Consider the following 12162-nt stretch of genomic DNA (forward strand, 5'->3'; position numbering starts at 1 on the left):
TGGTATTCTGTGTCCTATTTTTTTCCAAATAATTTTTGTGGTAAACAAGTCGATGTATTGATAGTAGAGGTGTCATAGTGTTGACGTAGTCAACAATAGTTGTATAATACGTATATATATACAACGAGACACTCAGACAAATCATAGAGATTGAAGTGAAATTATTTTTTAAGACTCATGATTTCCAATAAGCTTTTAGAGTACATAATATAATAATAAACCGATTGCAATGATCGAATGTCAAGACTATATAAAAAAATTTGATTTGGCAATAATTTCTAATGAGCCAAACATTATTTATTCGGAATACGAAGTGTGTTACAGCTGGCAAATAGTTTTGATATAGCTGAGTACAAAATATGATATGTGTACTGTGTACAACACTCCTTGGAATATCCGGACATATATGATGCATATGTATATATATGCATCATACGCATACGAATGTGGGACAAGTGGTAATTTCGATCGTCGTTAATGCCGTTGTAAAAGACCAATCCTATTGTCTCATTCTCGACGAAGTTATAATTTCGCGACAGTCAAATATGTGCGACCCGACCTCCAATTTCAATATTATAATTATCGCGTGTTTGAAGATTCCGTAGGTCGACCGAGATAACTTCTCTCGAAAATTCTATTGGTAATAAATGCGCATTTTCCTACGATAATAATAATAAAATTAAACTGATTTTTCTCCTACATAATATCCGTTCATCGATAGATCTGGTATATATACGTAGTCTAAACGTGTCGGACTTGTAACTCGGAACGAAATTCGAAAAAAAAAAAAACTTAAGACGCCGCTTCAGTCTCCTGCCGTCGAGAAATGCATGAATCCCATTATCCGGTCATTATTTTTTATACTCACTATCATTATTATAACATAATGTATAATACTAGTGTGTACTTGTATATCTATAGTAGGTATAGCATTGCATCCTACCGCCGCGGTACAACAAGGTCAAGGTTGTTCATAAACATAACGTAATCTCGGCGGACAGCGATGACCACGAGTTTGGATTTTATAATATTATAATATATACATGATAGCATTACACGTGTTTTGGGGAACGGGGGACCGATTTGATCGGGCCTGGAGAAAACTGTATAATGGCATTTCAAGGATTACTCGTGTGCTTTTCTCCGTCCTCCGAGAGTTTCTCTCGCATCTGTAATATAATATATACATAGATAGGTTCTACCACATTGTAGTGCAGACGTAATTTTATTTAATGGTCCCATCGTTGCGTCTTACGGACGTCGTCACTCGTTTGATTTATAATATATTTTATTAACGTTGACGACACAAGTCCTGCAGACGTCCACGACGATAGACGATTGTGTCTTATGATATATGCGTACACATGCGTATCTAATACCTATGCGAGTCGTCTATGAGATAGGTGCAGACAGTTTTATAAAAATATATATGCATATGAATATTGATTAGGTTAGGTTTCTCGGGTTTTCGTCACATATATAAATTATATCGTTTATAATAATTTATGTTCTAGATACGATAAGGTCTACGTACTATTCGTATATACGAATTATATGTCAGTCGTTTTAAATTCAGATCCGGCGCACGTGTGCTATAATCACCCACGAGTGTATTACAATGTATTATCGCTTGCCCGGGTTCCTCCTGGCCGTGTTATATAAATCTCTTCACGATTCCAGTCATGATTCATTAATATTGATCGAGGCGTTTTAAATTTTCTTCCAACAATCGTAGACATCAGCCCGGATATATATATATATATAATATACACACATATTCAATTCCCTAGACTTTCCCTACTCGATATAATAATAATTGTTTTGTTTAGACGACTGTGTATGTAATATATATATATATGTATATTCGTTGACACACTCTGAGTTTATTCTAATAATTTTTGACAGATAATGCGTCATGTATTGATGATTAATTTAATTGTAAAGAGGCTAGAGGCCAAGAAGATCAAAGACGATATTCTATATGAAGTCGATTTCCGTGACACCTTCCTGACATATGCCAATTTGGCTTTCAGTCGAGATAAATACATAATCAATTTTAGATATTGTGTTCGTACGGCTTTCGAATATGCATTTAGTTAAAATATTTTTTAAGTTAATCATATTAAGAGTGCAATAGAGCATCTTAAGAGAAATAATATACAAACAAAATAAGAATAAAAACAGTCATAAATGCTAAATTCATCCAGTAAAAGATACTTAAATGCAAAACAGATACATTTTTAATTATTAAAATATAAGAAAATATAAATAATGAGAAAAGAGAAACAATATCTACATTTTTGCAGCCATGAAAGATCGCATATTGTAAAAACTAACTTATATATATATAAAACAAACTATACCTATAATTATTGTAAATTCATATGTTTGAAAAATGTAAAGAAAAGAAACAAATTTATATAATATTTATGCACCTATAAATGTATATATATTTTTAAAATATGACTTAAACTATATCTAATTTAGTGTTTTATAAGAAAAAAAGGATTTTTATAAATCTATAGAACTAATCATATTTTAAGTTTATTTAAAAATTTATTTTAAAAGCTTATATTAAACATTCTACCATACAAATTTCAAATTTACCATGTAATTTATTTTACAAGGTATATAAATACATTTTAGATAGTGGAATTCTTAAAAAAATTTTATATAATATTATATTTTATACTGATGTATGTAAACTGTATAGAGATATAATAATAAACTATTTAAAAAAAATCTTACCGAATCAAATGTAAAAAAATATAACAAAATGTATAATAAAATAGTATTTTACAATGTCATGGAACATAATGGCTTTCGTCATCAAATATTTTTTTTATGTCGCATTAGATAAAATAAATCAACTTTCTAACCTTTTTTTCTTTCTATTAAATAAGAACTTTACTAAAAGCGCAAACCTTAAATCCGTTATTACCTATGTGGATTAAAAAAATAATTAATAAAATTAATTAATACCAAAGCTCTAGTTGTGCACACGTATTACATTAATAATAAGACGTAAAGCTCTAATATTAAGTATTTTTCACTTTGAACGTCGCTAAATCACTATTACATCACCATCATCTCCGGCACGTGCGTACGAGACCGTTCACCGCAGTTGACCTGGAGATTAGGGAAACAAAATAGTTTCCCAAAACGCAGTCTCCGCTCGTGTAGTCGTTCACCTCCGGAAACTCAAAAAAAAAAAAAAAATAATTATTATGGTACGATATACAGAAGTAAAAAAAAAAAAAAGAATTCCAAAAATCTTTCTTCTCAATACAAGCATAAAGAGGGGGGAGAAGAGTGGAGAACCGACCACCCGGATGAACGTAGGTGTAGGGTATATGAAATGAACATCATCGGTTGCGTATTCGCTTTCTACCGGGGCGAGGTCCTCCACCTCTACCACCACCTCGTCGACAGCTTCTCCACGCGTTCGCCGTCAAAATAATAATAATATGTCGTTGTCGTCGCGGTGGTGGTCGACTAGCGCGCGCTCGTTTGAACTCGATCGTCTGGTGGGGCGAGCCTCGGCTGAACACAGGTGCGGGGCGATATATAGGGACGACCGTCCGCGTTTCGCCCCATTATCGCACAGACTGTTCGTCCGTCCGCATTCAAATCACCGAAATCTAAACACGAAATCGCGTAAATTTACGTTTACACTGCGACGCCGCTGCCGTTTCGTATCTTTCATATCGCTGCTGTAACCAACGTTTATAATATCATACAAAATGCGTTTCGCGAGTTGCGCCGTATTGGCCGTGTTGCCGTTCTGCTTGAATGCCGCCGTCGTTGTGTCCGGTGACAACAACTACCTGGAAGAACCACCACAACATTCAACTGCAAGTGGAAACTGGGCATTGGTAACTAGGATAGCTGACGAGTGCGCCAAGGATGCCGATACAGCAGCTTGCATTGCTGTCAAAACCGCAGCTGCCCTCGAAAGGGCCGCCAGAACTGCTGGTTCCGTTCAAGTGTTGCCTGGTCTGACCGTGCTTAAGAACGCCGACGAAGGATCTTCAACTCAGCGAGACTCACGTGCCCTTCCCACTGAGGAAGAGCTCCGTGGACAACTGCAAGAGCAACCTTCTAAGGTCACCGACATGGTCGTCAACTCAGCCATCAGATTCCTCCAATCTAGGACCCTGCAACTGAAGTTCCCACAAACCAACCCCGAAGAGCTGTCTCGTGCTATCGAAGAAGGCAAGTACCAATATGGTCTATTTTATTATTATTATTATTATGTATCGTCTTTGTATAGTTATTAATTATTATAGTCGTTTCGGTTCCGCTTTCACGCCGGGGCGTTAAACTCTTCTTTTTTTAAAATTATTATCGTGTTTTCAATAGGTCGTGGAAAACTCAAGAAGAAGGTGATGCCCATTCTAGGATTTTTAGCCGTCAAGATCGTTGCCATTTTGCCCATTCTTTTGGGAATCATCGGTTTCTTCGCACTCAAGGCATTGGTATTCGGCAAGTTGGCCCTACTCATCGCCGGAGTGATGGCATTCCAAAAGTACGCTAGTGCATCAGGTGGATTTGGTAAGATCGCTGACACATGGAGCGCCGGTAACGTTCAGGCTGCCCCGTGGGCCGCTCCCGCCGCCCCCAGCACCAACGCTGGTGGATACTACAGACGAAGCATGCAAGAAGCTCAACAAATGGCATACAATGGACAAGTACAGCCGTCCGCTCAGACTATCGCGTAAACTACTACTAATATAATATCATTTTAGCGTCACCGCAAATCGCAGTCTCTAAATTTTTTTTTCTTTCTCTTAATCGAACCGATTATGAATTTAATATTATTTATAACGACTATATACGCATAATTGTGTAAGCCTTATTATCATTATTATTATTTTTTTTTTTTTTATATATAAACTGTTTTTGTAGTTTCGTGCAACAGTTATAAGATACAAATCGGACGGTGTGACATCTGCATGTTATAATTGTAATATTATTATGCGAACGTAACTTTCGTCGCTAGTCAACATATTATATCGTATATGATGACTCGCGACGTGAATGCGCTCGTAACACTCGGTATTAAATTATTGTTGCTTTCCGATAGTCGAGTAACTTTTTGCCATATTAGTCTTTAGTTTTCACAAAAAAAGACTTATCTGAAATCCTATATTTACCACGAAAAAGGCATCTGACAAAAAGTTACCGGCTCGTGTTTGGCCAACGTGGCTGATTTTTTTCAAACACAAAAATAATTAGATTATTACCTGTAAACTCTAAGAGTTAATATAATAATATGATAAATTATTTTTTTTTTTTTAAGTTTGATTAAGTCATCGATTTATTAACATAATATTATTATAATATATAGAATTACGATACATGCCAAAATTTAAACAAAAATGTGTCATTGTAAATATTAAATACGCATTTGATGATAATAATAATATAATATATGTAATCAATTACTGAGTTAAAAATGTGTATTTATAATCTTTTGTTTTCTGACGTATGCAGATGTATACACCTACCTACGGTTATATTTGTTTTGTTGTTCCAAAAAAAAAAATATATACATATATAATATTATATAGGTATAATAAAAACAATGGACTGAGGCGAGCGGTGGTTGGTCGCGCATAAAAGCAGCACACACGTTTTGTATGTCATACGAGGTATGCATTTATTGTTTGATTTTGATAATTGACTTTGTAAAAGAAATATCTTCGAAGAGAAACGTGTTACTCAGTAAATTTCAATAGGAAGTCATGAAATTATTTTTATGGCTTCAGGTGTACAGTCAAACGTTATCCGTTGCTGTTGCGAATTTGACATTTCTTAATTATTCTAATGCAGTGTAAGTAGAGTAACGTGCTAGGCAGCGTTTTCTCACGTGTCTGCAAACAATTAGCATACGGTTAATGGTTAAACGATATACCGTATTGTGTATAATGTGTATAGGTATATGAATTCATAATATGATTCACGATCAAAGCGAATCATTTAAGCGACTGTATTTCAACTCGCTGGTTCGCGTTGAACGATGGTAAGTTTAATATTATAATATACATATTACGGACGTAGTTAAAAGCGTGAGATCGCCAATTACACTAATATAGTGTAAGTATAATATTATACAGAACTTTTTATTGAATAATAATGTATTATTAGGCGTTTGGTTAGTTGTTACACACATGTCGTAAAATATGTATTAAAAATGTTTAAAACATGGCACATACTGAACGAGTATTATGAAAATCGAATGATTTTATTTTTTGAATATCATGTTTGTAACCAACTAGATAGTTTTATATAAGTGGGATAACGAATAAATATATAAAACATTTATGTTTACATATTTACATTTTGTAAAGAAGTAAGATAAATATTTCAATAAATCTATTATGATAACTAAAAATGTATCTATGATCCAAAAATTAAAAGAAAAAAATTGAGTATTGAGAATAAAAATATATTTGTTAACGATTGAAAATAATTATTAAAGTGAATATTATAATATAAATATACACGTATATGTTTTATCGATATTTGATAATAAAAATCTTTCTTTTTTTATTTGTTTTTCACGAGACCTGTCCAAGTTTATACGATTCTGTCTTGCACCATGCTCCCCCCCTCTGCGATCTGTTGAATTCTTTTATTATTATAAATCTGTTTATTTACCCTTATGCCTTTATATGATTATGTATTAAATAATTTCTTTTTGGCAATAACATAAATTGAAGTATATTATTATAATATGTTGAATAAAGATACTTGCGAAATAATTCGTTTAAAATATAATATAATATGATGAGAATATCTTAAATAGTACACAAGTAATATGAATGATAACGATATTGACAGAGTTAACAATCACTTAATGGTATAATTTAAAACGAAAAACCATTAATAATGAATAGTTATTGTTATATTAAATTCCGTTACTGTTTCCTTGTTAAATATCAACTACAAAACAACACCGTGGCAAAATATTAAAAATACAAGTGGGATATAATTATATACACAATTAATAGATTTATTTTCACTAAAATTTCAACAGATCATATCCTACATATATTGTACCTAATCAATATCTAATAGAAATTGTGTCTCGACTTATATAATTCCGTTAAATTTGTTTTGAAAATGTATTATCGTGCGTGACTTTTTCAATAAATTACGGTCTATTGGTACACAGTACTATAGAAGAGGTTCATAGTAAGATATATAATTATTAAAAAATTATTGTACGTTAAAAAAATTACTAGAAAAAATTAGCTGTTACATTTTTACTAATACCTTTTATTATTTACTATTATGTTTAAAGACACTTTCTATGGAACTCGTCATATAATATTACAATTTCCTTAGATTCATTAACACGTTGTTATAAACTACGTAAATGACTTCTTTCAGCACCGTATACAAATTGCATTATTTTTTTATACACAAATGTAATACAATATTATAATAATATCATGTACTCCGATGTAGTAATAATCTGTTTATGTAATCGAGGACCGTCAGTGAAAGATTTCTAGGATATCCCAAAAAAAATTTATGTTACGGAAACGTGTTATCTTGTTAATTTTTTTCCAAATAGCCATTTCATATGCAATGCTTTAATATGTGTATACTAAATGATAACCATAACAGTTTTCTCAATGGAATAATTTTAATAAATATTTAATAAAAATATTTAATGTTAAAAAAAAGGTTTTGCACCTGAATTATTTATTCGGATTTTTATTTCTGAATGTGTTTATATATTATAATATTACATTTTTTCTACATTTATCACCAAAATAAAAATGTAAACAAACGTTAGATTGTGATTAACCTCTATTAATTAGGTTAATATTGAATAACATGAGTGTCCCATAGTCCATTTAATCTCCAATACTTTTTTAATACATTTGTTGAATCTACATAATATTGTACGTAAAATACAATGCGAAAAAATATATGTGTAGTAATTTATTTAACTAGAATTCATGTACATTGGCATTTTTTTTTTTTTGTAAATTTGATTTCTGCATTTATGTAATGTGCACGAATTACATCATGTTGATGTAAATATTGGTAATTTTATTTTGCATATTTTTGAACATTTTGAATAAAATCCTTAGTATTACATATTTTAATTATTAATAAGTGAAATTCATAGATATCGTATGATATATTTTAGCAGTGCTGGTTATTAAGAGAAAGAAATATAATATTTTTTAGCCAAAAAATATCTAAGTTTTTATATATACATAGTAATTTAGCATTCATAATATTATTATCTCAATATTGTCACATATATGTAGAACTGTTATTGATCATTTACAACTACTACAGCTTTTATGTTTTGATACAGTTTTCATAATATTTATTGTGAATACGTGCTGTCTCTGATAATTAATTTTATCATTTAAAATTCCAAAATCACAAAGCACTAGTGCAAAACTTCGGTATTATATAAAAAAATTTTAATAGTTTCTAAAACCTATGGTAAAATTCTATTTTGTGATATTTATGACCAATCTGCAGTTGTAGCAAATATTTGATTTTAAGTCATTCAACTAAATTTAAAATTACATTTTTTATTTTTATAAGTGTCCTATTTTTTTTTTTTATCATATCTTTGCATATTTTCAATAAGTCAAATGCATATTTTATCATTTTTATAGCACAATATAAATCCTAACCTTTTTAATACTATGATATTTTATTTTATTATTTAATTTAAAATGATAATTTTTGGATCATAAAAATAAAACCGACCCAATACAAAAATACGATAACTAATGAATAAGAATATTATTAAACATCAATAAATATGTTACTTTGGTATTCGACTACTCGGACTCGTTCGTTTTCTATAAAGCTTGTTACGACCATTTGGTATCACCTTCATTTACCAATATAAGGAAACTAATGCAACGTAACACCATACAATGGTACATCATACATAATATAAATATTATATCAGTGGTCTCAAACACTCGGCCCGTGGGTCCTTTCGATGTGGCCCACAACGAATATTAATTTCTTCAAACATATTGATTTTGATTTTGTTTATTTTAATACAAATAAGTAAAAAAAAAAGTGTTTTCCCCGCTAATCTTTGACGTAAATATATATGGACCGTTGGTAATTTAAGTTTGAGACCACTGTATTTTATTATCATTGTTGACCAATCGATTTTTCATCGTCGTCTATCGATAGTAGTGTTGTTTGATAATAGTGACTCGGTGACTTCAATGCCCGAACACTCGTCGTCGCATTAAGACAATATTTTACGAATATTTTATGTACCAGCAGTACAGCACTTGTAACCACCTGGGTATATAGAAAGCCACTGAGTGTGACTCGTAAAAAATTACATATTCCTTGTTTGGAAAAACCTAATTTCTTTGTCGCTCATCGCCACTTTTGTCCTGAATCTCGTTGTTATTATTATTATTATTATTGTGTTTTTCCTTTTCTCCGCAACTCTTTTGAATATAATAAAAAATACATTAGTGGTTAATTGAGGTGAACAAACGCTCCAAGGCAGCACCAGTGTTTCCTCAAACGCGCCCGCGAATGCTACTGTTTGGTAATAATTATTATCCTGTGTATACATTATGTATTTGCGTCGAGTCAAATTGATTGATTTCTAAAATTTATATATCTATAATATACAGATATACCTGTGTATATTATATATAAAAATTAAAAATACACGCACAAACACACATATATATATATTAAATACATATTAATACACTAATTGGACAACGATCACATCGTTTTTAGGTCCTGCACACAAACCTTTTAAACAATAGTCAATAATAATGATTGTACCTCATCGTACTCGTATAGAGTAAATAGATAACATTTTATAAATATATACAATATTATAATAATGTAATATTATAATTGCTACTACAACAACTACTATTACTACTACTACGAAAACATAAAAATATCAGTGAAGTTAATGCTACAGCTACTGCTACAATCTCTATTGAACCGAAGTTAAAAAATTTAATCGATAGACACAATTGAGCGCTCCGTAATGCACTCTCCAAATAAATAAAGATAACAATAGGAACTACAACAAGAAAAAAAATAGTTAAACCACTGAATTAATATCATCATCTTTTTTTCTACACGGCATGTCGTATATGATTCACACATATACAAGTGTAAGTGTATATATTTCTATTCGCCGTATATACGTGTTTATTTACAGAGTAATTCATCATACATGTTCACTCCTTTTTTTAGTTTAGAAACACATTCATTTAAATTTTGATTTCTAAATTTTTACGTATAGGTACTTAAATATTATATTTTAAACTAATTTAAGATTGTTAAGCCTTTTAAGGAGTACCTATCGTATACTGTATAGTGATTCAAAGTAAATTGTTTTCTTTTAACAAAAACCTCTATTTTGTACTATAAATTATTGTTAATCAACTGATTTTTTTTAAAGATTATGAGGTAGTTCAAATCAAAATTTGAACGATTAGTTTCTGTACAAAAATGTATTTATTATGAATAATAGTCCTTGGAAATTTTAAAAATGTTTTCAAATATATGTAATTAAGTAATAATTAATTAAGTGTTTAATATTTTATTCAAACACATTTTAGAAATTAAAATATATATTTAATAATTATTAGTATAATTTTTTAAACATTTTACTCACTTAAAATTAGTTTGTTTTATTACAGAATATTTATAAAAATTACATTAAACTAAAATTGTATGAAAATAGTCCTCAAGTATAATTAAAATATCTTAAAATCAAAATTTGAATAAATCTACCTATTTTAAAAGAAAAAAAAAGGTGGTAGACTTTAGACATAGAACCCAATGATATGTATCAATCGAAAATTTCAGCTGTCTTCAAATAGCTCACAAAAAAGCTAAAATATTTTGAAAATTTAATAGTGTATAGATAACGCTAATATAGCAGGTTAGCATTATTATCATTTGGTGAGAATTTAAAATATTTACAGTTAGTTTTTGAGTTACAACAACATAAAAAAATAATTTTTTTTTTTTAAAGTTGATGGAAAATTCTTACTTTTGATCACTATAATGCATCAAGGTCCAAGGATATTCCATTTGCCACCGAAAACCATCCCTAAAATTATAAATTGAAGCATTATTTCGACAATTTATGGTGTACAGTACATACCTAGATAAAAAAAATACACACACATCATTGTAAAATTAATACATTCCTCACTCCGTTCAGAATCTAAAATGGAAATGACAATGTTAAGTGAATTCTCCTTAATGTATTTTGTTGTAATATTTTATGTACAATGTGTATATAATATGTATATTGCAATGTTTTTCGAAGACTTATAAAATATTATTATTGTGATATTGCCAATGAAATAATTGGCAGATTTCGCACTGCCGACGTCCGGGTAAATATGGGACACGCGTGGATATTATAATACGAACACTTCGTGCTCGAAATATCGTTCACAAGACGCGCAATATACCTATATAAATTGAAATAAATTGTCTAGTTCAATATTCGGCTATCTTCGTTTTTTTGTAATCCATAGCACATTAATTGTAATCTATTGAAGTAGTACAGGTTTTATAAAAGCATATTTTTATTAACAGTTTAGGTATTATATATTATTACATTTCTCTAGGACATTCCTTAATTTTTAGAGATAAAGTTATAACTACGTCAATATAAGATATAAGTGATCAATAAATTAGCATAGTGTATAAATATTACTTTAAGCACATTTTAATAATGTACAAAGCCTTTTCCGCAGTATTTAAGTCTAAATACTTAATGTAAATTTACCTTTGTTTTTCTACTATTGTTATATTTTATACTGGGCTAATGACCTGTGATGTTGAAGCCTTACTTCTCATTAAAAAATAAATAAATATAAATATATAATATAATACTATTTTAATATTGTATATACTGTATACAGACTACAGACATACAGTACACCGCAATATATTATAATAGTTTGGTGCTATAAATACTCGTAAATCGTAAGATGTTTTTTTTTTTAATTCTAGGTTGAGGACGAATAGTTAAATCTGTATAAAAATAACATCATAAGAGCAGTTATTTTTGTTTGTAGTTTTTTTACTATACGTACACAAATTATAAGAAATTTAATTTTGTATTTATATTTATATTTACATAACCATATT

The 12162-nt window shown here is 30.0% G+C and overlaps 1 protein-coding gene and 1 long non-coding RNA gene across 2 annotated transcripts; one reads left to right on the forward strand and one right to left on the reverse strand.

Annotated features, from left to right (window-relative positions):
- Nucleotides 1–2815: 2815 nt before the first annotated feature.
- Nucleotides 2816–11413, reverse strand: LOC126555867 (uncharacterized). Its single transcript, XR_007606983.1, has 3 exons — nt 11162–11413; nt 11048–11107; nt 2816–3200 (listed from the first exon to the last, which is right to left on the reverse strand). It is a non-coding gene; the product is annotated as an uncharacterized LOC126555867 (long non-coding RNA).
- On the forward strand, nt 3580–5459 carry LOC114125315 (uncharacterized). The gene is made up of 2 exons (XM_027988917.2): nt 3580–4215; nt 4363–5459. The coding sequence occupies exons 1-2, from the start codon at nt 3744–3746 to the stop codon at nt 4719–4721; spliced, it is 831 nt and encodes a 276-aa protein (XP_027844718.2). The 5' UTR covers nt 3580–3743; the 3' UTR covers nt 4722–5459.
- Nucleotides 11414–12162: the final 749 nt, after the last annotated feature.

The sequence above is a fragment of the Aphis gossypii genome, chromosome 1, assembly GCF_020184175.1.
Source record: "Aphis gossypii isolate Hap1 chromosome 1, ASM2018417v2, whole genome shotgun sequence".
In the NCBI taxonomy this organism is placed as follows: Eukaryota; Metazoa; Arthropoda; class Insecta; order Hemiptera; family Aphididae; genus Aphis; species Aphis gossypii.